This window comes from Brachyhypopomus gauderio, chromosome 17 (assembly GCF_052324685.1).
Source record: "Brachyhypopomus gauderio isolate BG-103 chromosome 17, BGAUD_0.2, whole genome shotgun sequence".
Classification (NCBI taxonomy): Eukaryota; Metazoa; Chordata; class Actinopteri; order Gymnotiformes; family Hypopomidae; genus Brachyhypopomus; species Brachyhypopomus gauderio.
In genome coordinates this window covers 15,544,849-15,568,441 of record NC_135227.1, presented here as the reverse complement: position 1 = coordinate 15,568,441, position 23,593 = coordinate 15,544,849, and the positions used below count along the sequence as shown (strand labels likewise).

General features: G+C 41.1%; 2 protein-coding genes across 8 annotated transcripts in view; both read left to right on the top strand.

Annotated features, from left to right (window-relative positions):
* Nucleotides 1–106: 106 nt before the first annotated feature.
* senp6b (SUMO specific peptidase 6b) lies at nt 107–10,710 on the top strand. Of its 7 annotated transcripts, none has more exons than XM_076978310.1 (19): nt 107–2,921; nt 4,854–4,978; nt 5,061–5,213; nt 5,287–5,345; nt 5,751–5,863; nt 5,997–6,161; nt 6,283–6,316; nt 6,615–6,773; nt 7,130–7,308; nt 7,546–7,694; nt 7,777–7,893; nt 8,020–8,142; nt 8,238–8,330; nt 8,855–8,898; nt 9,117–9,175; nt 9,251–9,306; nt 9,417–9,485; nt 9,682–9,832; nt 10,421–10,710. In XM_076978310.1, the coding sequence occupies exons 1-19, from the start codon at nt 2,889–2,891 to the stop codon at nt 10,547–10,549; spliced, it is 2,010 nt and encodes a 669-aa protein (XP_076834425.1). In that variant the 5' UTR covers nt 107–2,888; the 3' UTR covers nt 10,550–10,710. The 7 variants fall into 7 exon arrangements, with proteins under 7 accessions (XP_076834425.1, XP_076834421.1, XP_076834423.1 ...); XM_076978306.1 differs by having other exon boundaries at nt 8,708–8,898; XM_076978308.1 differs by lacking the exon at nt 107–2,921 and adding an exon at nt 3,037–4,557 and having other exon boundaries at nt 8,708–8,898; nt 10,421–10,709.
* Nucleotides 10,711–12,716: 2,006 nt separating this feature from the next.
* The window catches only part of myo6b (myosin VIb), a 32,523-nt gene continuing 21,646 nt past the window's right edge, over nt 12,717–23,593 (top strand). The window contains exons 1-11 of the mRNA XM_076978450.1: nt 12,717–13,062; nt 17,225–17,366; nt 18,667–18,736; nt 18,866–18,939; nt 19,624–19,753; nt 19,889–19,994; nt 20,226–20,281; nt 20,387–20,484; nt 20,708–20,872; nt 21,323–21,403; nt 23,160–23,340. Of these exons, the coding sequence (XP_076834565.1) occupies nt 17,250–17,366; nt 18,667–18,736; nt 18,866–18,939; nt 19,624–19,753; nt 19,889–19,994; nt 20,226–20,281; nt 20,387–20,484; nt 20,708–20,872; nt 21,323–21,403; nt 23,160–23,340 (1,078 nt within the window). The 5' untranslated portion in view covers nt 12,717–13,062; nt 17,225–17,249. The remainder of the gene's footprint in view (nt 13,063–17,224; nt 17,367–18,666; nt 18,737–18,865; nt 18,940–19,623; nt 19,754–19,888; nt 19,995–20,225; nt 20,282–20,386; nt 20,485–20,707; nt 20,873–21,322; nt 21,404–23,159; nt 23,341–23,593) is intronic.

Genomic DNA, 23,593 nt, shown 5'->3' with positions numbered 1-23,593 from the left:
AAGTACTATATCCTATCTGTCTTAGCATGTTTCACATTATGACAAGGAGAATGATCATGATTAAGGCGTCGGGGACTGTGGGTAGCACAATGGAGGAGTCAAAGCAGTAACTATATTATGAGGAAGAAAAAAGAAACAGTGTTGCATGAAACGCAGTTTATCTTTTTTTGGCCTTAGGTCACCTGCACATTTGGTCTGGGCCCTGTACTGGCTCTGTTCAGGACGTAGAGCAGGCTGTTGGGGTTTGCCGTCTTTTGCTTGGTTCTGTTTCTTCAGACTTGGTCTATCTCTCTCATTTCCTTCAAGCGCAGTAACTGAGGCACAGGGAATAATCAAACCAAATGTTCTTCCAGAGATTCTTTAGAGGTCCTCAAACTTTTATATTTGCAAAAAAACCCCATCATTCTGCAGTTACAACGACAAGTACTGTATATTTGTCAATAGATAAAAAAATAAGTGACATTTAAAAATGAAAAGGAGAAAAAAAAACAACCAATCTTAAAGAATGGCACAACGCTCTTCTACCATCTAGTTGGTTCCTGCATATCTCTTGGGAGCATGTGAATGTCACGCATTAATAGTGAATAATAGTGAATTAATAGTGCTACATTTGTATTTTTTTATGGAAGTTTGGCTCAGTTTGACTGATTGCGGGTCATGATTCAGTACCGCTCACTTAGATTCAGATAATGAAATCTGTTGGGATGAAAAGTACTTATGATTCAGACTAGTAGATACTACTGATCGAATGCTATTTAATTGAAGTGTTGCTGCTAATTTTACTGCATTTCTTTATTTCATTTTGATATTTATTTTACTCTGCTATTGACTAGCATGGGCTATGTTTTGTTGTAATTACATTAAGTGAGCAGATGTAGAAAAGGCCCAGGTGTGAAGGAAAGGACGTGCTGGTTGTCAGAAGCATTGTGCTGCCTTTGCAGTCTGTATCTACACCCATTTGCATAGATTCCTTTCACTCTCATACTTGTTTTGTCTCATTTAAAATAACATGGCCATAATAGTATTTGCAAAAATTGTTTTGCGTTTTATTGAGTAAATAAACAGTTGTTAAAATTTCCAAACTTGTGGTTATATTCCATTTCAGGGTGGCGTTATACCTGATTCACCTGCTAAGGTGTAAATAGATTGCTAGTTGTAGATAGACTGCCAGGCTTCCAGTGACACTGCACATTTTTTGTAATAAAGTAGAATAGAATTTGCTACAATTTACAAGTAGTAGCTTCACAGATGCATTGAATGTACTGAGAAAACCGAAGTACAAATTTTAAGAACATTTATGTTAATTAGTTCATTATTTATATTTGAAAGTGGCTTTAGGTTATTATCAAGAGCTTTAGAGCAGCATACCGTAAGATGGCGCGGGTCTACCACTAGATGGTGCTGTACATTCACACACTTCCCAGAAAAATTTGAGGCCACCCTAGACTCTGGGGGCCATGTTGACAAAATCCATGTTGATTGGATGCCGATACGTATGAATTAAGCCAATTAAATAAAACTCGTTCGTTTATCTGCATAGTCACTCATCGCCATTACCTAGTCGAAATCAACTCGTTTTTCATACAATGGAATGCAATGAATTCATAAAAAAGAACAAGGTGACCATAACACATGTATTGTTATTATAGAAAAAAATAATCCCCAATTAAAGACCAATTTGTATAAAGTGAAGCAAAGAAATGGTAAGACATTTAAACAAATGGGCTAATAAATGTACAACAAAAGGTAAAGGTTTTGTGACAACAGTGACCATGGCCCCCGCACCATGGCCCCTGCACCATGGCCCCTGCACCATGGCCCCTGCACCATGGCCCCCGCACCATGGCCCCCACACCATGGCCCCCACACCATGGCCCCCGCACCATGGCCCCAACTCCTCTTGGTCCCCTTAGAATGGATACACAGCTCATCCTGGATTGCTGGGGAACAGAAGCCTGTTCAGCTATGACTGGCCTACCAAGCTTGCAGGTCCATCAGAGAACAGTGGCATCGTGGTGACGTAGTGGCTGAACATGTGAATGGGTGCAGCCAGCAGACACAGATATAATCTCATTAAATGTTTTAGGGAGTGATAATGCTGCACAGTGCAAATACTTGCGAGTGTGGACCGTTGCACATAGAGTCTTGCTATTCACTTAAGCACAGGAGGGGGAAAAAAAGTTGCAGACTGTTTATCCTGCCCTCTCAACCATGGCAGTCTGTCCTGACCATGAATGTGCAGGGTTAATGTTTCTCTTCTCTGGTCTGCTTGTGCGTGGACACACACACACTCATCTTTAGGTTTTCCCCTGGACTTGTGGTGCTATGATGACACCTGTCATCTCTGGTAGTGTCGAAGAAAAATTGAGAAGTTCTAAGCAAACATAAAAAAAATACATTGTGTACATTGTGTAAATGTACTGAGATGTTTGGATGAAGACTGTGGATTTAAATGTTACATCATTAACATACCTTTTAGCCTTTGTTTGGAACATATCGGGTATATTAAGATAATACATAAAATTACAGAACATATACGGTTTTGAATGCAAATGCTAGTGGTTCTGTAATTAGGTCTAATTAATAACTTATTTTTAAGTGTAATACATAGTGTAGGCGTACATACGGGTCACTCCCGTATCTGTGTGCATCTATGTTGGTTTTAACAGCGCATACCCCACTTGCCAAACAATTGGTGGTTACCATGGCAACAAGTTGGTTCTCATGCTGGGCTCCAGACAAAAAAAAATACTCAAGGAGCCAGTTGGTCCCAAAAGAAAAAATGAGACACCAATAACTTTTTCTAGGCTCCATAATAATATACAAACTAATAAACATTGCAACACTCACATCAGATCAGCTGTTATTTAGGATCTCTGTCGTCCAACATGCCTGGTGTCTTTCTCTTCCTTGTAACTGTGGTTAAGTTGGCTTCATGTTCTCATTTTAAATGTACTACTATTACCGTCTACAAATGACCTTAACATGGACGAAAGTGGCGGTCGTAAAGGCCCCAGAGCACTGCGCACTGTTTTTCTTCAAAGATTTAAATAATTTTTAAATGATTCTTCATAAGATAAAAACAAGTTGTATAAATATTAAGTGCACATTTTGTCAAATCTTTCAATAGCTTTTAAAATGTCCATCATAAGAGCATAAAACAAGTTATAGTACATTAAGTGCATCCTAATCAACAACCTTGTTTTGTGGAATTATGGTGGCCCATTTAAAAGCTATTGAAATATTTGACAAAAACTTACCACCACTCATTGGTGCAAGGTATAAATACCCATATTTTAGTTGTATGTTGTTACTAAAGATGAACTTAATGTAATCCAACTACTTTGGTGGTCTTAGATGGACCGTTTAAAAGTTATTGAAATTATTGCAAAAAACGGAGTGCGCAGTGCTCTGGGGCCTTTACGACCTCCACTTGCGTCCGTGTTAAGGTCATTTGTAGACGGTGCCTTAGATGTTGCAGCGGTGACAGCAGTATATTTAAAATAACATGTTTTAAAATACATATATTCCTGACGTAAACAAAGTTGTAGATGTTTGTCTTGGGTGCCAGAAATAGAAATTTGCATATTTTGGCACTTTTAACTTAAAGGTATTGAAGAAATAATTCCGAATATGCGAACGTGAAACGAACTTTACCAAGTTTCCTAGTATGAGTGACTTTTCATTAAAATTTACTTAAAACTATGTACAGTTATAAAGGAGTGTGTCCTCTTATGGTCCGACAGAAATGTAGACTGTGTGAAAAAATCCAATAATTTTGGCTTCGCCAATAATTTTCAACAAGCTAACGCTTAGTGCTAAAGTTTCAGCTCGGCTCCGCTGCTTTGCGAGTCATACTGGTGATTCCCGCTTTTGTTAATGGGCAGAGCGAACATGAGAGTGGGAACTACAGCATATCGGTTAACTTTTAAAATACAACCTCAAAAGAAAATTGTGGATATTTTTCCAATGACAAAAAATCTTCACCCATAGAAAATAATGCTCTTGTATCACCTGTCGCCACTGGCGAGTGAAATAATTTTATTACTCGCAAATTAATATTTATGGTCGCGATTGCGACCATTTTAGTCGCAGTCTGGAGCTGTGGCATGTGCCTCTGTCTTTTTTCAAGATAAAAGACGAGTACAAAATCAGAAGAGTACTTTTTTTTAACAAGCTGTCCGCGACCCACCAGTTGAGAATCACTGCATTAGGGGACTATAGGGAGACAGTATGATCGCGTTGTTGTCACAACACCTGGGCAAGATGGCGGCGGTGTAAAGACCCTCTCGTACGACAGGTGTACCTGTATCTGTGGGTCCAGGCCTACCTGTCCACACCACCGCCGTTGTTTATTTATTTAAATCCAACATATGGTCCCTTTAAATGACATCCAATGACCAACCGAAAGACGCGGCACTAAATATTTAAATCCTGAAAATTTGAGGAGGAATTTTCCTCAAATGTAAGACTGGGATTTCCGTTTCAACAGACAAATTTGCGCTTGTGAAAGTCGTCACTTCACTTCACCTTACTTTTCTGGAAGAATGTTAAAGAGTATCCTAAATTATCGTAAAGTTATTTAACATGGTAGGTAACAAGTAACTAGTGATTAAAGTGTTCTGCTCATAGCTTGCTCCCTTGAAAACAAATTTTAAAAATAGTTAACTTGGCTAGCTACCTTGCAGTGAGGATGCGTTGAGCTGGTTTTAGATTATTAGCTACAGCTAGCTAAACGGTATGACCACTACATTTATTAGCGTCCTTTACCAGTAAAATCTGACCCACTTATGTCTGGGCGTTGTATTCTTAATAGTTACTCATTTCTTATTACAAATTCTCCTTACAAACAGATCTGTCCACGTGGTCGACGTGGTGGCAAAGAAGCCACTGAAAAGGACAAGTGTAGGTTAACTCCAAAGTCATTAAGAGGAAATGCCACTGGATTTAACATGGTGGGGATCGGCCAAATATTTAGGTAGGTCTAAATGTGTAAATTAGCTAGTTAAGTGGGTTTTAAACATGTTCAGAGCCTTTAATTTTTTACCTCTGTCCTGCAGTGAGGCCTCTCAAACCATGACACAAAATCGTAAAGAAAGTAGCAATTTCACATTGCTCTTTAAACGGCGAACAGCACCAGCACCAGGTGGTGTCCTACAAAGACCCCACTTCTGCCATTCTTTAGCGTCTGATGGGAGGACGAATGCAAAAAGGTTTGGTGTATGCGTTTTAGGCAATTAAAGACTAACTTGGAACAGCGGTTTCTGATTGGCCTACCTCGAATAGGAGAGACGTCACTGAAGAGTTGAATAAATCTAATGAAGTACTATTAATTCGTCAAGATGGTAAGTGAATCTGTTTATGTACAAATATGTTGACCCTAGCTCAATACAATGTGGGTGTGCAAGATCACTGATGTCTTTTTAGAAGTGCTTTCCAGTGGGAACGAGGGAAAGATGGCTGTAGACACAACTGCAGTCAGCTTTGTAATTGACAGCGAATCTTCAGGCCGATTTATGTTGGTGCTGAGACTGGGTGTGATTTAATGCATTTCAAGATCTTTGTCTAGTGTATTGAAAAATTTCAATGACCTTGTGCAGTATCTTTTATGTAACTTCAACGATTTTAACATGAGATTACAAAGATTTTCATAATAATGTTTTTGGATGGTTTTGTATTTTACAGACATGCAGTAGACTGCAGCTGTGTCTAAAATATGCAAATAATGGTTCAAGTTTAAATTTTAACAGGCCCAGATGATAACCGAGAGAGAGTCAACACCAAAGAACTGAAGCTTTGTACCGATACACAGTCTTTGCTAAAACATGCCCGTATGAAACGTATGAATCGTATGAGAGACCAGGTACTATCAAACACACAAAGAAATGGTTTCAGAATGCACTACCCACTGATATTCTCCAGTCTAAGCTTTTGATGTCTCGTTCCCCTATGTGTCAGATTCTGGCAGACATATGAATCCATGTGTACCTTTACAGAACGGTGACCTTGTGCCAAAAAAAGGCAAGACAAGAGCACTGACCTCTGTGGTGAGGTTTCCTTCCATAAACTGGAGTGGCGTGGAAGGACGTCCCAGAGTTACCCTCAACGTTCGAAGCCTTCAATTTGGAACCCTGAGCAGCATTTTCAGAGGGCCTCTCACTGTGAGGTTTTGTTGCATATTGGCAGCACCATGTAGCAATTAAGCTTGACTTGACTTTAGGTGTGTGGTATTCTATGATGGACCAGATGTTGTGTGAACAGTGTGTATTGCCTCTCTTGCAGTTTTCAGTGGATTATTGGGAGATTCCAGGTGTAGGTAAGAAGCCCAATATGGATGGTGTGATATTTGATCTTAATGCTGAATAAGTAAAGTTACAGCTCCATTGAAATTTGGTGGCTAGACAATGTGTTCCCTGCCAGTCCCTTCGAAATACCATTTAAAATAGGATTGTTGACCTTTTGTAAATTACACTTTGTTCTTTACCATAATCTTCTAATATCTTACCAATTTGTTACGTAATTATCAGCCCATTTTAAATGTAGTGACTTTGTTTTTCCAGTGGGCTTGTACTTTGTGTGTGTTCTCTGACCCGTACTGTCCGTTGTCATGAAAGTGCGAATTCAGGCATCCGAGTTGACCAGCTGTGAGTGGTGCAGGGGGTGTGGCCTTCCTGTTGTGTTTCTCCAGATGACTCCAGTAGCATGCTCCCATTGGAGAGCACAGCTCCAAGCCTCCATGGCCCCAGGAGCTTGGTACGACTGCCACAGTAAGAGTGAGTAGCTCATGGCAGCTTTTAGTTATGTGTCTGTTTCATTTTCTCATAAATTAAACTTTAGCTCATTGTCAGTATTTTTGTTATTCTTAACACAAGTTTGCTGCTGTTTGCTTAACACGGTTTTGCTGCTATGATGTATTGTACTTGTTGGCAAATCTCAAAACCTAAATATTGTGAAATTGTGCTTCATCAAAATGTTTTCCATATTGCCCACCCTTATATAGGCTATGTCCTTATAAACACGTTTTAATGTGCATCCATTAACACTGGTGCAGCAGCAGTTACATTCGGTGTGGCTACTCAAGTATGAAACGGACTTGAAAGTCATCGTTCTGTCTGTGTCCTACCGTCAGATCAAGAAGAGAAGTACATGGTCATCATCTTTGAGAACGAGCCCACAATACTGGAGAAGGCTGCGTTTGGAGAGATGTTGGCAGAGATTGGAAGGTTTAGGAGTCTGGTAAACTTTCCAGCAATCCTGACCTTTGAGGAAGCTAGCAGCAGGCTTATAGCCCATAAACACATGAAGGAGGTGGGTTGCCATAGTAGTATAAATGCGTTTATAAGGAATACATGTATTTTCTTTCTTTACTTATTCTTATGAAGTATTACTTCTTTGAAGTAATATAAATATCTTCTTACTACAAAGTAACTAGTTTTAAAAATGAGCAAAAAACGTAAAACAAATCATTTCAAACTATTTTTGTTTAAAATGCTACGATTATAAATGTTTCCCTGGCTTTGTTTTTTCTGTGTCTGTGATCCACAGATCCCAGGTTCCCTCTCTACCAACAATGCTCAGATGGCAACCATCACCGTCTCGGACAGTGAAGACGAAAATGCTAATGTTGATGGTGATGATGACAACGATGAAGACCTGATGGAGTGCCTCACCTCACAGACTCTGCCTGTCAGAAAGTCAGTGGATTTTTTTTTTCTTCCGATAGTGTCACTTGGTTGTGCTGCTGATAACAGTTGTGGAGTATCTGTTGCTCTCCAGACTGCTCGTGTATCCACCCCCTCCAGCCAAAGGAGGCTTTTCCATTACTGAGGAGGATCTCGGTTGTCTCAACGAGGGAGAATTGCTCAATGACGTCATACTGGACTTCTATTTGAAGTAAGCACAAGGACTTTCCTGCCAAGCTGATTTATTTCTGTCTGAAAGTTTGATTACACGTTTGTGTGTGTGTGTGTGTGTGTGTGTGTGTGTGTGTGTGTGTGTGTGTGTGTGTGTTTGCCTCAGATATTTGGTCTGTGAGAAGTTAAAAAAGGAGGATGCCAACAGGTGTCATGTGTTCAGCTCCTTTTTCTACAGGAGTCTCACTCAGAAAGCCATGAGACAGCATCCAGACGCCACAGGTTTATCGTGCGTACAAAGGACCCGAGTCTCCATAACCTTACATAAAGAATTCCTGTGCACTCATGCTCTCCAAATCTTATGTTGGCTACCTTTCCCAACAGCAAACAGGAGAGGAGGCATACCCGGGTGAAAACATGGACCAGGCATTTTGATCTTTTTGAGAAAGACTTCATTTTTATACCAGTTAATAAGTTGTGAGTTGGGTTTTAACCTTGTCACATTTTCCATAATGATAAACCTTATGTTAAGAGAGTACATGACGTTTTGTGCAGAGGATCTTCTTTCTTTTGATTTGAGAAGTGACTGCAAAAATGTAAAGAGGGAAACTAGCTAAAAGGGGAGGATTCTTCCTTTGTGCTGGGACTCTACTCCTAGAGGAGAAATAAGCTGGGGTCTGGGTGTGAACAGCTGATCAACATTACATTGGATCTAGATATTGAAATATAGGAATATATTGGTTGCAAGAGGGGAGTTTCACATGTGGTTTTTTGAATTTTTCAACGAGACTTCGTTTTGTCTCGTTTCTACATCTTTGTAAACCTAAAGTAGAAGGCTGTGATTTTTGACCCAGGGCTCACTGGTATCTGGTTGTCATCTGCTTCCCGGGCCACGTGTCTCGCTGCTCTGTTGTGGACACCCGCGGGAATGAGAAAGGAGAGAGGCCAGCTGCGTACGCCACTAGCCCTTGTCTTCTTAACCCCATGTCGCTCTTCTACAGACGGACTGCATCTGAGCAGCTTCCCAGGTGGAATGGATCTGTAGGTAATGAGAAGTCCAGCTCTGACCAAATGCTAATCACCTGTCAGTGTGGTCTGATTTGCTGTCTCACCCCTACGTACGAATACATAAACTTGCAGATTTCTAATTCTCGGGGCATTAGAGCTCAGGTCCACTCCAGAAACACTCTCGGGGTATGAAGAACTGGACTTTCAGCTGTTGCTAATGTTCTGCACAGTGTTTACATGAAATATCCATCATAGGTCAGATGGATCATAAGTTCTGTTTTGTCTCAGATGATGACATGGATGAAGGAATTCAGGTAATTTGCTTGTTTCATGTTTCCATATTTTTGACTTTGGTATACTGATGGTAAATTGTTAATACCTTTTGGTAGTTTAATGGCACCACCAGTGGAAATGTCTTCAGCTTTGGCAAGGTTGCTGTTAAACGGTGAGTTTGATGGCTAAGTTTCCCATTGTCTTTTTGAGTAATGTGCATTCTGTTTTCAAGACACTGTTCCTTATCTGTAATGCTCCTGAATGTCTGTGTCGTGTCTATAGGCCCTGCATTCTCATTATGGACTCTCTCAGCTGCTCCGCTAAACCAACAGTTGTGAAAGTACTTCAAGAGTATGGATTTCTATACTTTTTCTTTCTGTAGTTACTTTTATGTGATAAACTCATTTGCTCACTCTCTACAGCTTATATGCGCATGCATTCATGTATGTATATTACATCACCCTGGTTGTAGCATGCTATACCAGGTGAGTAACAGGTGTGTGTGTGTGTGTGTGTGTGTGCGCGTGCGTGCATGCACACTTAACAGGTACTTGGAGATGGAGTGGTGGGTGAAGAAGGGTTCTTGGCAAAGTTTTGGGCAGGGGGCCATGAATGGTTGGAGTCTGCAGGTCCCACAGCAGGACAACAGTACTGACTGTGGGCTTTACCTTCTACAGTACGTGGAGAGCTTCATCACGGTATGTCTGAAACTTCTCATAGGGACCATCACTTGTTCACTTGGTGTTGACCACAGGTGGATCTTCAACTCCACACCTGCATTTTGCTTAGAAGGCAAAACCCCACCACCTAAGTAAAGGAACAGTACTACAGATAAATGGAGTGGTACTGCCCACCAATAACATGAAGTATCATCAGGATGAAAAAAGCAGGGGTCTTAAAAGAAAATGTGCTCCTGTTTCTTCAGTAACTTTTCATATGAAATTGACTGTACTATTCTACTAACATTGAATAAAAGTAAAAGAAATTTTTTTGTCAATTAAAATTCAGACAATTTTGAATGAATCTGACCAAAACTGGATTTGTAAACAAAGAAGCCCAATTTATGTCCTTGCATGGATAACCATAAGCATTTCAAAAAAATGTCTGATGAATTTAGTTTTTAAGGGATGCCAATTTAAAATATCACCATAATTTGTATAATATATTTTATCCTGGCCTGTTAAGTAAAGCAGTAGTTGTTAAAAATACCTTTTTATTTACCCTTTTGAACATTTGTTTAATATGCAGTTTTAAAGATTTAATTTTCACTTGAATGTCATTTCCAGAACCCACCACAGATTTGCCATCCTGCAGTGGACCTAAGTGATTGGTTTCCCCAGCGACTGGTAAAAGCAAAGCGGAAGCAGATCAAACGTCTAATTGTCCGACTCCACCATCAGCAGCTAGGACACTGATCATCCTACACATGTCCTCTTCTGTTTGGGGACATGAGCAAATTTAGCCCAGTTCAAAGATTTAGTCCTCGCTGGAAACAAAGTGTTTTTGTTTGTTTGTAGGCCTGTTTAGTATGTATTAAAATAAAGTATATAATTTAAAAATAAGTGCATGTTTCCTCCAATGAGAACGCTTGATTTGAAATATGGAAAGATTAAACATTAAAACCAAACCCAAGTAATCAGGTTTACTTGATCTGGGAATCCATTCTCTTTTAACTGAGAGAGAGCACCACACAAACACACACACATATATATAAGATATATATATATAATACATATATATTTATATATATATAAGCTCGCTATAGCGCAACTGCACTGGTAACATGGCCCCATGTAACCATATGTTCAGCAGACCTGCTAGATCTCCCATGGAGGGAACGAGCAAAGATGAACTACTTTGATTTTATTAGCTGTGATAACTTGTGTATACACACAGTGTATTGAGATGAAAGCAGTGAATCAGTCATTAATAATTATTAATGTTCAAACCTGACATCTAATCCTCACTGGATGTGTCCAACGCTGGTCCAGGCATTGGTTCTTGACCTTGAGAAACGGGTTGTGTGTTGCACCCTTCCTGCTTTTAGGGCAAGAATATCCCCTTTCATTGTATGTGCTTGTAATCTCTTTATTTATAAGCAGTGTTGTGAGTTGCCTCAAAGAAAATGAAGAATATCAAATTCTCTGAAATAGGAGTCAGAAATACACAGAGGAAGGTGAGCTAGAATACATCCAATCACAGGATAGTCAATTTTTACTGAATATATTTTCCACGAGTGTGAAAGAAATCTGAATTTTACCTTTCGACTTGTGTTCAATCTATTTTAGATTTACAGCATTTAGTAGACACTTGTATGGAGTAACTTACAATAGTGTTCTCATTAGCACTTTACAAGGAAACCTTGAAAGTAATAACTCAGAGTGGACTGATACACACTTTAATTATTAGTCCAAGGCTTGGGACAATTGACCATCTGCTCTAAGCCAACATATGGAGCCTGTTGTAACTTAAGATGAATATGTCAATCAGGAATTGTTTTAATGGCAGTCCAAGTTTTGGTATGGCAACAGTGGTGTTTAAAAAAACAATAACAGGAGCATATATAAAATGTATGCATTTATATTATTAATATATAATATTAATGTAGGCCCTATTTGTATTCACATACTGGTCAGATCCACTGGAGAGGTTAATCGGTCTGTATCTCATCAGACATGTGTCTGGACAAGCATTTCACTGCTGCTGATACGTTATGAATTATATATGCCAGTAGTTTTAAAGTCGTCTTGTATGCAATAATTTAGATAATCCTGTTATATTTTGGGTTATTTCACAAGATCACAAAGCCCCCGTGCAACCGATGTTTTAAAAGCTGTAAACTACTTGCCAGAAATATGAATCATTTTTATTTTCATTTTGAATTCTGGGTGCAATTCTGGGATACATCTGCTTGCAGGGTAATCTCTCATTTAGCCGGAAGGGCCTTTATACACAGCTTACTTTTCTACTGGAATGACAGGTCTTGGTTTAGGAAAGATTCCGGAAAACGCGAGTTTAGTTTCATTCTTCAAAGTAATGTGAAGAATATGAAAACGTGTTAACGATCCAGCTTTCACACAATAATGGGCCGATATCTATATTAGTAGCACAAGTGCTAAGGCAATATAACTGGCGTAGTAAATTGCTTGTCAGAACAAATTTCACCATTCTATTTTACAGAACTAGCTACGTGAGATGGGTTCACGCCATCTTAAACCTGATAACGAACCTGTCCAATACAAATGCATCTGTTTTGGCCTTTGCGACAATGAGAAAACTGCAGCATGGAAAAACAGAAAACAATGTAAACATTTAAATGACACTTATGTCACCTTTGCTAAGTAACCTGATACAACTTCAAGTAGGGGCAAATATCAGGTGTCCTAATTAGATTTACAAAGAGATGGCTTTCAATGGAGTATTGGATTTCTACTTCAGGAATACTTTAAAAGTTTTAGATTGCAAGCCTCTTAAAAATTAATGAATCTCAAATTTGTATTTGTGGTACACCATCGGGTAAGGATGATGACTACGAACCCATGTTGCGCACTCTACTCACGTCCCCAATACAATACGTTTCAGAACTTGTGTGTTGATCCAATAGCTTATAATAAACAATTATTTGTTTCCTACTTTCCATTTGAACAAGATATTGTATACTCGTTATATTGCCCGCCGTTGAAAAACGTCAGCGCATTTACTTTCCAAGAATGAAGTGATAAAAGTTAGCGTTGTTGGACGTTTCCATATCCGCGGGGTTCAGTCTCGTGCACCAGGAGCGCGCTGCCGGGCCGCTGCGTGGGCGCTGACGTCACCGCCCGGACTTCACTCCAACGGTGGAGGAAAAGCGGAGGACAGCGGGAGATACCTTTATCATCGCCTAACAGCGGGATCTAACACGCTGCCTGCAAAGTGAAGTCTTTACATTGTGAGTAGATCACTTTAAATTAACTTATTTGTTAACTTAGAACCCGTAAAACTTGTTGTCTAGTCGTAGCCGCAAGGTCTTAAACTCCTGGCCGTGCGTGCTTTGCGTGATGGTGAAGGCAGCATGCCGATGCGTGCAGGTCCACGCAGGGTTTACCGTCAGCGGTTCGTGTTTGCAAGTAGAGTTTTTACACCGTTACTTTGTCAAAATGTTGTCAGAAATTATTTTCAAATGTAAAGAATTTTGCGCAGTGTGTAGTGTAGACTAAGTGTGTAGACTAAGTGAATGTGTAGTCGGATAGTAGGATCATTTCTGAATCAATAGATTATTTGTCAGAAAAGTTTAATAGTTGGAAAATGTTTGTTTTGACGCTGTTGAGGCGTGGCACATCTGTCCGTTTAGGAAAGAAAGGAATGATGCTGATCAAAACCAGTGCGGTTTCCTTTCACTTAATCCATTAAACTGACCACGTCCATAAGTGTAAATCAACCTCCTTTGCAGAGTATGAGCGCATATTTCTCTAGCTTAATTTAACCGATTGATTTTTTTAATCCGCTACACTAAGTGCTGACTAGTCAAGTTTATTTTTCATGTGCCTTTCATGTGTGTCCAGCTGGAAACCAGCAAAACTGGGCTGACTGTAGAAATGAAAGTTGGTTTGCATCCTGTTAAGCTAGTCCAGATATCACATTGTACTTTCCAGAACACTTTGACTGCATAGGGAGCAGGAAATAAGGGAGGGGATGAAGGGGAGGATGCTTTATATGTGGTACAGGAAACTACTACTTGCCCTTTGAACCCAAGCTGTCTCAATGGGCAACCACCATATTGTTGCCTAGGGAATGCTCAGGTTGTTTTCCATTCCTGATCATCATAAATGTGTTTTTACGACACCCAGCTGAGCACTGGCGTGTATCTCACCTCAGGATGGTTTGGGAGGTTGTAGGTTTTGTATAAGTGCATAAACTCTTCTTCACAAAGTTGATGGCGTTTATAGGGCCTCACATTATGTATATCAAGTAATTTCTCATCTCTCAAACAGCCAAGATATTTGTTTTTGTGCACATTTGTGTGAAATTGTTTTGTTCCTTGTAAATGAAGCTGAATTGCTTGAAATTGCTAATGTTAGTTGCCTAAAAATCATTGCTTACAAGAGTCGGCATAAAAACCGTTTTCATTTTCTCTGAATTTGCAGGCTACTTTGCAATTTAAAAACCACTTTACAATTTAAAGATGCTGATTAAAAGGACTTTGACCTTAGCGTGAATTTGATTAAAACATTGCCATCTACTCAGTCTAGTGACTTTGTAGTACAAAAAAAGAAATTCTGTGGCCTTCTGCCAACTTTCCAACAGACAAAACAATCCTGACCTGTTTTCTGGGAGATATGATGCCATTCACTTTTCTGCTCTGCAAACTGTCTTCTAAGTGCTTGGCCCAAGGTTTTGTTTGTGGTGGTGGGGGTGTCATCAAAGAAACAGAGTTGTATTTCTTTCTTTGGGGCCCTCAGCCAGTGGCTGTTCCTACTCAGTGAAGCATGTTGTACTCAGTGAAGCAGGTTGTACATATTCTTTAGTTCTTCATAATCTGAATAAGTCATTGTTTTATAGCCCACAATGACACAATAGCTATGCTCAAATCATTGTTCTTTTGCGTTCAGGTGAAAAATACTTTTACATTTTTAAATGCTTTTTTCAGACTCTTGAATGGTTATAGTAGATTTGTTATACTTGAAAGTAGATGGTACTCCTTAAAGACCTGTTTGATCAAAAGCACTGAGGAAATAGTATATGCTGTACATATATTCACAAAGGTCTTTTTTTTTATCACTTCTCACAAAGTACCTAATCATGTACCTAGTACATAATCATGACTATACATTTATGGACATTCAGCCTGCATATTTTCATTGTCATTTCTTGTTTATGATCGTGGTCATTTTTGCATTTAGTATCAATCTAATGATCCTTTATGACTGATAGTACTGTAAAGACTGAATATACTATATGATAAATATTTGCTAGAAGAATTATGTCTACTCTCAGAGTTTTGGCCAGATCTACTTGTTTTGAGACGCTTAAGGAGGCTAAGGGTTCTTCATGATGTGGCATGGATCATTCTTCCCTTGTTTGGGGTCTATAACATGGCGTAGGCACTGGGAGAAGGCGAATCTCATTTGAAATCCACTTTTACTGGATGCCATGTAACATTGTGGAGTAAGAATCATGCCAAATGCCACTTACTTGCATTTAGACAACGCCCAGCCCTATAGGAAAATGACTACAGGGTACATGATTGCCCCTTCATAGATCACATCTGCAATACTGCATGAATATGCTGTAGGATTGTACAATGTAGTAAATTATTAACTCCCCTTGGCCTGCCTAAAGAGCAACTACTTTGCATGCTCATTTCAGTTTGATCAAAACCCTAACTGGGCAGATAAGGTGAACCTAACACTACTTTAATAGCATCTTTACAGTGGGTCTTCATAATGTAATTTACTGTATGCTGTTACCGTATATTCATTATTTGGGTGAGTAATATTCTTGGATTTCTTGTGCTGATTAACAGAATTTGATCTGCATAACCTTTGCAGCAAAAATGGCAGGTGATGAGACTTTGCTATCTTAACCAGAAAACCCGAGCTGCAGTAAAACGAGGCAGGTTAACGGGTTGCAGTCACGGCCCACTACGCAGTAATTGGGATTTTTTCTTCTCAGGAATACATTAAACATCTCTTGGTCACAGAACCCACAACATGGGTTTTTCCACCATGTTGTGATGTCTTATCATGTAAAATTACACACAGATGGTAATCCAGGTTATGTTTTAAATCTTGTCAGATAACAAGTGGAAGTAAATAAGTGCACTTGATGTGATTTGTATACATTCAATAAATGTGTGGAGAAATAGTATTTCTTTCTATATTATGCAGATTTGTCTTGGTTTAAGTGTTGCTTTATGCAACATGCAGTATGTCCTATCACATACTTTAAATGTACTTTTTCGTATTCCGTATAAAACACCATGCGGTGCTTCGTATTTTACCTAGTGTTGATGTAAACCTGTTCAACTCCAATATTTGGATCATTTATGGCAGAAATGCGATATGTGCGTGTTCAAGCTGTTTACGTGCCATTTGTCAGTATGACCAATCGTCTCCCTGAGTCTTCAAAACGCACCACTGATGTTCCACTCCAACCCTTTTGTGCTCCTGACCTCTGCACCCAGTGAGGCGAGGCTTACCTGACTGGCATGCGTGCAGATAGTGCTGCAAAAAACAGCAAGATCATTAGGCACGATGAGTTAAGCGGTACCTGAAAAATTGATAATTGCACCACGGGAATCACCGTGGACTTGGCCAGCACCTCTAGGGCTGAGGATGAATGTGGAGCAGGGGAGAGGTAGCCGCAGGGAGCAGAGATCTACCTGGCCTTCAACACGCCTCGGACATCTGTGACGGAGAGGAACCTTGTGTCCTAATGGATCCTGACCGCAGGGGACCGTTCAGAAGCTCCATTCAGGTGGTTCTCTGGAGCTCGTACAAATGGCTTGGAACTGGGCGGCCTGCAGTGCAATGTCTAATCGACTTCCAACAGCAGTGGGCGGCCGTGCAGACGCTCACGCTGTTTCAGGAGCACAATACCATGCTGTGCCACGAGTATTTGTTTACCGTTCAAACTTCCAGTTATTTTAGTACTGTGCCACGAGTATTTGTTTACCGTTCAAACTTCCAGTTATTTTAGTACTGCTTTCTGGCAATGTGCCAAACATGCTTGTCACAGCAGGGATTCCTAATCATCGGCCTTCATCACTGATCCTTGATGGAATGATTTGTGCAGAGCATTCTTTCCATCAGAACTGTTGCGACGGTTTCTTGACCCGAACTTCAGTTCGCTGACCCAAACTTCTGGCTTTTGCATTGGCTGACAGGGTCCTGAATATGTCTTTCACAGATGTTTCTCAGCAGTAAGGTCTTATACCCGATACCTTGGAAAGGGATTCTTTGTTTCTGTTGAACTGTTAGTAGGATTCAGTATAATAACCGCTATTAGTAATTTGCTCGTTAGGCTGTCTGCCTGTGTTATCTGCACTATCCTAACATTTTACACAACATGAACGCCTCTCCTCTCCTTTATCTCTGTGTTTTGCTCTGCAGGGCAGCTGTGTAGCTGTGGAGAGCAATGGATGATGGGAAGCCTGTGTGGGCGCCCCACCCGACTGATGGGTTCCAGCTCGGCATGATAGTGGACATCGGTGCTGACTCTCTCACTATCGAACCACTCAGTCACAGGGGCAAAGTAAGACCGCCACCCTTCATCGTCCTGTGACGAACACGTCTTCATCTTAGATAAGCAACATGCAAGATATGTTGTGAAATGGCATTATAAATGTGGAATCGATCATCTAAAATGTGTTTTAGGGTTTCTAAGAACAGCATTTGGTTTCCATTTAGCGTTTTTTTTTTTGCCATGGGGTAAGATTATTCTTTTGTTTGGTGCTCATGACTATATTGGAGTTTTTGTAAGTGGTCGTACAGATCTGGTTTCCTGAGTTATTAGAGCCTTGAAATAATGTAGTCATCATTCACACTCTGTGGCATTTCATTTGAGCAGATCCCTTGTTATTCCAAAGAGTAATAAGTGCGATGTGCAAACTCATGTCTGTAAAGCAGGCTTGTGCTGTGTAAAGGTGCCTCTTGTGCTGTGTAAAGGTGTCTCTTGTGCTGTGTAAAGGTGTCTCTTGCAGAGGCTGTTAATAAGTAATGACTCTTGCCTTTTGCAGGTGTGCTGGTCATGTTACGCTCAGGGCAAGTTCATTAGAATAAGCCACCTGGACTTAAAACTGTTCCTTAGAGAAATGAACTGTTTTAAGTTTTAGTGGATAGTTCTGGCTGATCTGATCAGTGTTTAAAAAAAACATCATTACTGGCAACCTTATTACTTTTCCATCAGTCCCCAAAGACTATTATTATATTTGTTTGTTTACTATTCTAGCTCAATCGCATTGCTCTTTAAAGATACAGTTAGCTTTAGCATCTCCAAGCTGTAATTTGATACTATATGTTGATCTAGGTGGTGTCTAGAGGATTTGAAAGCTGAGTTGTGAGATGTATATGGAGGGGAGCACGGCTGCTGATTTTGAATACAGGGTAGTTGAGATCCGGTAATGTGGTATTGTGGTCAGTGTCGGAGCTGATTAGAACTTAGTGGGAATTAGACATTCACACATTCATTTCACTTGTCCTTTTACTGATTCATTGTACTCATTCATGTTACTTGTGTCACTTCAAGTGCCTACTGACATGTCTACTGTCTGGTTGTGGTGCTGTTGCTAGGCACCTTTGTTGGCCACTACACACTAGGGTGTATGAAATGTGGGGAAACGGAAGTGCTGTAGTTGGCGTCATTGGCACAGGAAGTGAGCTGAGGACCTCACAGGCATCTCCGCTGCGTTGTTCTGTGTGCTGGTTCAGGTTGTGCTTTTGTGTGGCGACCTTTGAGGTTTCTGGAAACCCTTCATAGTTCATGAGAATGTTTACAAAAGCAGGTGACATGACAAGTGTTTGTGATGTTTATGATGATGTGTTTGGATTCTCAGACTTTCTTGGCTCCCATCAGCCAAGTCTTCCCAGCTGAAGATGACGTCAACAAACATGTAGAGGACAACTGTAAGAAATACTCTTTACTACTTCCATATCCAGGCTATAAGGAGAAATCATTAGTATGTACTACGATAATTAACATTTACATATTGTTTAGCATGACTTGCTCAATTATGTGTATTTCTTTATCTTTAGGTTCTCTAATGTATTTAAATGAAGCCACTCTTCTAAACAACATCCGTGTCCGCTACAGTAAAGATCTGATATATGTAAGTAAGATCAATTCATCACAGTTGCTGATTAAAGGTTTGCCGAGTCATCTACAGATAATTCTTAAATGATCCTAACTGCTGCACTTTAGTCTAGCTGTGAGGACATTTGTGGTGTGTAGTTTGTACTTAGATCCTGAACAGGTGCCATCCTTCGCTGTCTCTTTTGCCCCAGAGTGGCCCCAGGTGAGGACCTGACGGGCAGGTGGGGCCAAGCGTTGGGCCTCCCTCATTAGTGCGGCCTGCTCTCGGCGCGTGCTCGCAGGCGGGCCCCTGTGGGCTGCGCTGAGGTGACCCGTCTCACATGACCCAGCTAATCCGGCCCAGGCGCTATCGGGTTGCCCGCCGCACTTAATTAGGTCCTGGGGGGCGGGGCTAAGCAGGCTAGCGAGGCGCGCTGGAACTCACCCCACAGCCCCGGGCTGGGCAGGCAGGAGAGGGGGCGTGTTAGCCAGGGCTCCAGAGTCCCTGCAGGTGCTACTAATGGGCTGCTAAGGGAAGCTATTCCAGCCATCACCTGAGACCTTTCCCTTCGTTAAGACGTGGAGCGCTGCAGAAAAAGTCAGCTAGTCATTAGGAATGTGTGTTTCTCATGTCCCCCTGAGGTGGATGCAGTATCTGTTACCATGAAGTTCACTCACTGCTGCTTGCCATGTTTCTCTCTTTCTTTTTTTTTCTCCCCAGACGTTTGTGGCTAACATCCTGATCGCTGTGAATCCCTACTACGATATTCCCAAACTCTACGCCCCCGAGACCATAAAAAGTTACCGAGGCCGGTCATTGGGAACCCTCCCTCCACATGTGTATGCTATTGGTGAGGGCACAAGTAAATCTGTATGAATTAATCGCAAAATAATCTAATCCTTCTTTAACCTTCTGTATTTTAATCAATATCTCCATCACTGTCTCTCTCTCTGACTCTCTCTCTCTCTCTCTCTCCTTCCCCCAGCTGATAAGGCATATCGGGACATGAAAGTGCTTCGCATGAGTCAGTCCATCATTGTGTCTGGTGAATCTGGTGCTGGAAAAACTGAAAATACAAAGTTTGTCCTTAGGTCTGGTCAAAGAGCCCATATTTAAAGTAACGGAATGCACTAGAAGACAAAATACAGACACTGTAGGGATAAACTGACTGAAGCCTTCATTGGCACATTCTGTTTCATTTAGATACCAATACAGAGCAGCAGTGCTCAAGGTCACACTGTCGATATAGACCGTCCTGGGAGGGGTGCTGTTTTTGTATTCACACGGAATGGTAAATAACAAATGTTCTCTGATTATCCCAGATATTTAACCACGTCATATGGGACAGGTCAGGATATCGATGAGAGAATTGTTGAAGGTGAGTACAGTTGTTCTTAACCGTACCCTTGACTCCACGGTAATGGTGATGGTGCGGTAATGGTGATGGTGCGGTAATGGTAGCTCATTGGCCATCCCGCTGCAGCCAACCCCTTGCTGGAGGCGTTTGGAAATGCAAAGACAGTGAGGAACAACAACAGCAGCCGTTTTGGAAAGTTCGTGGAGATCCACTTCAGCGAGAAGGTACAACAGTTCTGCATTTTTCATATGTGCCATTTTGTGCAGAACTTTTAAAGTCTAAATGTCTAAATGTTCTTGTGCATACTCCAAGACATTTTAAGAAGTGTAGTCTCTTTTTTTTTTTTTTTTTCCCCCGTCACACATTCATACATTTTTTTTCCTATCAACTACCTTCCTTTGTTCCGCACACGTCCCCGTTTGACTGTGTCGTGTGTTTGTGCTGCAGAACGAGGTGGTGGGTGGATTTGTCTCCCACTATCTGCTGGAGAAATCTCGCATCTGCATGCAGAGCACAGATGAGCGCAATTACCACATCTTCTACCGGCTGTGTGCGGGTGCCTCTGAGGACACCAGGAACATGCTGCACCTGAGCTCTCCGGACAGCTTCCGGGTCAGCCGAGTACTTCCTGTCCTCTGCCTGCATTTTCTGTCTGTCTGTCTGTCTCCCTGTCTCAGATAAGTCTTAATATACTGTATACAAACATGAAAAAAAAATTATACCTATTTTAAACTTTAGTTAGTATGGTGAAGTGTAGGTAACTTTAGAATTATTGGACATGACTGTTTAACTTTATTCTGAAGAGCAAACATATTCCACACTGCCTGAAATGTGTTATGGTTATTAGTTTCTCAAATTGCATAGTGCCTGTGTCAAGTGTCAGTTGTACCACTAGATGGCATGTTTGCCATGTGTTCCTTTTTAATACATTTCATTATTCAGTTGTTAATCAGAAGCTTTGTACTAGAATATTCTTTGGTAAGATATTACCACAGTGATAAAGTAATATGAAAGGTTTTGAGGAACCTTGTGCATTTCTGAAATATTTGTGTTTTCATTTAGTATTTGAATGGCGGCTGCACCAGATACTTTGCAAACAAGGACTCTGACAAACAGATCATGCAAAATCGGAAGAGTTCAGAGGTAGGAGGGGTTTTTCAAACCATGACACATCATTATTTACTTGGGCCACGATGAACGATCTCTAGATGCCCAGACTGTTACTAAGGAATACACAGAAATGCACTTCCTAAATGGAAATGTAAATTATGCATGTTATTGTGGTTAGTGTTTTGAGTAAGCTTAGTGGGTTAGCGTGTGTGATCTTTGACTTACGGCAGTATCTCACTACTTGGAGATGGGAGAAGTTTGGAAAGGTTATGGTTGATGAAAAGGTCTTCGTATGTGGATCGAGGGTTTCTGTGTTTTATAAAACAAAAGATCTACTGTGAATGTGATACTGAGCCGTATGGGACATAATAAGCAGCAAAGATGCAGAGTTCCCATAAATAAGTTTGAAATCAAACATGGCATTTGTATTAGCTGTTCGTTTCTCTGACAGCCGGCGGCCATCTCGAAACACATTAATCCAAGATCACCGGACTGATTATGCCTTCCGACAGCGTTAGCACTGAAGCAACATTCAGCATAGGTTGACCGTAGCTTTTGCTGTTCAATCATTTTGCAATTTGTGTTATTTTTGACCAAGATCTCTTTATTATTGTTTTTCACTATGTGTTTGGGAACAGTGACGTATGAAGTGCAAATGAAAGTTGCATTACACACTGTAAACATAACCTTGCATACCTCTGTCTCCGCTGAGCATTCCCGCTGATAGGACTGTTAGCTCCGTTTGACCACTTTAATGACAAATACTTACACTTATGAATACAGACACAAACCAAAACCTGGATAAAAATCCCAAATCAAATTGATAAATGGCGCCGCTATCAGCAGCATCTCGATGAGTTTGTAGGATGTAATGTAGGCGGAAACACTGATTCTGTTACTGTGAAACCAAGTGTTTCAAAAACAGTCCAAGTTGTTTTGATCTGAACTAGAATTAGTTCAGCTTGAATTGAGTTCAAGCCTTTGATGAAATATGAAAAGCATGGTTTGCATTTAAATTTCCTTCAGTGGTTTTTGTAACCTTTTCATTTCAGTTGCTAACACAAAATGAGCATTGTTAACCACCCATTGTTAACCACTGCATATCATTTGTCATCTTTTCAAAAAGACTCTTTCACAGGGTGTCTTACTTAGCATAGAAAAAAAATCACTACTTTTTTTGACACACATCTTCCTGTGCCCATGTTTATTAGGTATGTGTTGACTGAATTTCATATGTCCCCTTACTCTCCCTGAAACCCCAGGACAAAAAGGTGATGTTTCCGTAGCTCCTTTTTTTTGTCCGACGCTCGTCCAGATTTCGCTTCTGTGATCCTGATCATGTCTCTCCATGCATGCGTTTGCTGTGACGGAGGTGCATGGATGTAGACTGCACGTAGGTCTGGTTTGGTAGTCTCCCTGTATTCTTCAAGGACCACAGAAGTGGCTCACCTGAATACAGCTCGTCAAATAATTCAATAAATGCAGCTCTTTGTCAGTGGCGCGTGGGTGTGTTGGAGTGTGAAAGGTGTTCCTGTGCTCGGGCCTTTGTGAATGCAGTCTGGCGCAGACGCTGCTTTGGACTGCTGTTTTTAGCGTGCCCAGCACTAGGTCAGCCTGTGACATGATCTGCTACCTTTCTGAAATGGAGGTTTGACAGTCAGTAGCTACAAAAGACGGGTGGCACTAGGGGTGAAGTGTGCATGCAGCATGACCCTGTGTGCTCTGTCGTTTGTTTTGGACTAGTCTTGCTGCTGTGATGGTTTTCACTGTTTCGGGGGTGTTCCTGTAGCATGCGACAGCAGGATCTCTGAAGGACCCCTTGCTCGACGACCTGGGGGACTTCAAAAGGATGTGTGTGGCTATGAAGAAGATCGGTCTGGACGACACCGAGAAGCTCAACCTTTTTCGTGTGGTGGCGGGGGTCCTGCATCTCGGCAACATAGACTTTGAAGAGACCGGCAGCACCTCGGGTAGAGTTGTCCTTTTACCCCATCACATTCCACCCTCACCTCATCGAGGCACTTTACTGTAGGCTAATCTGTCCAAGGAAAGTCAAATGTGGCCATTGACGCAAGCTGAAACCGTATACACATCTACTCCCTAGCAGTTGGGTAGGGAGCAGGATGGGCGGGCGGGCGGGTGGGGGGGGGGGGGGGGGGGGGGGGGGTATTCAGAGCTACTGCAGAATGGCTGGACCGTCGGCGCTTCAGTGGAAGGAACAGT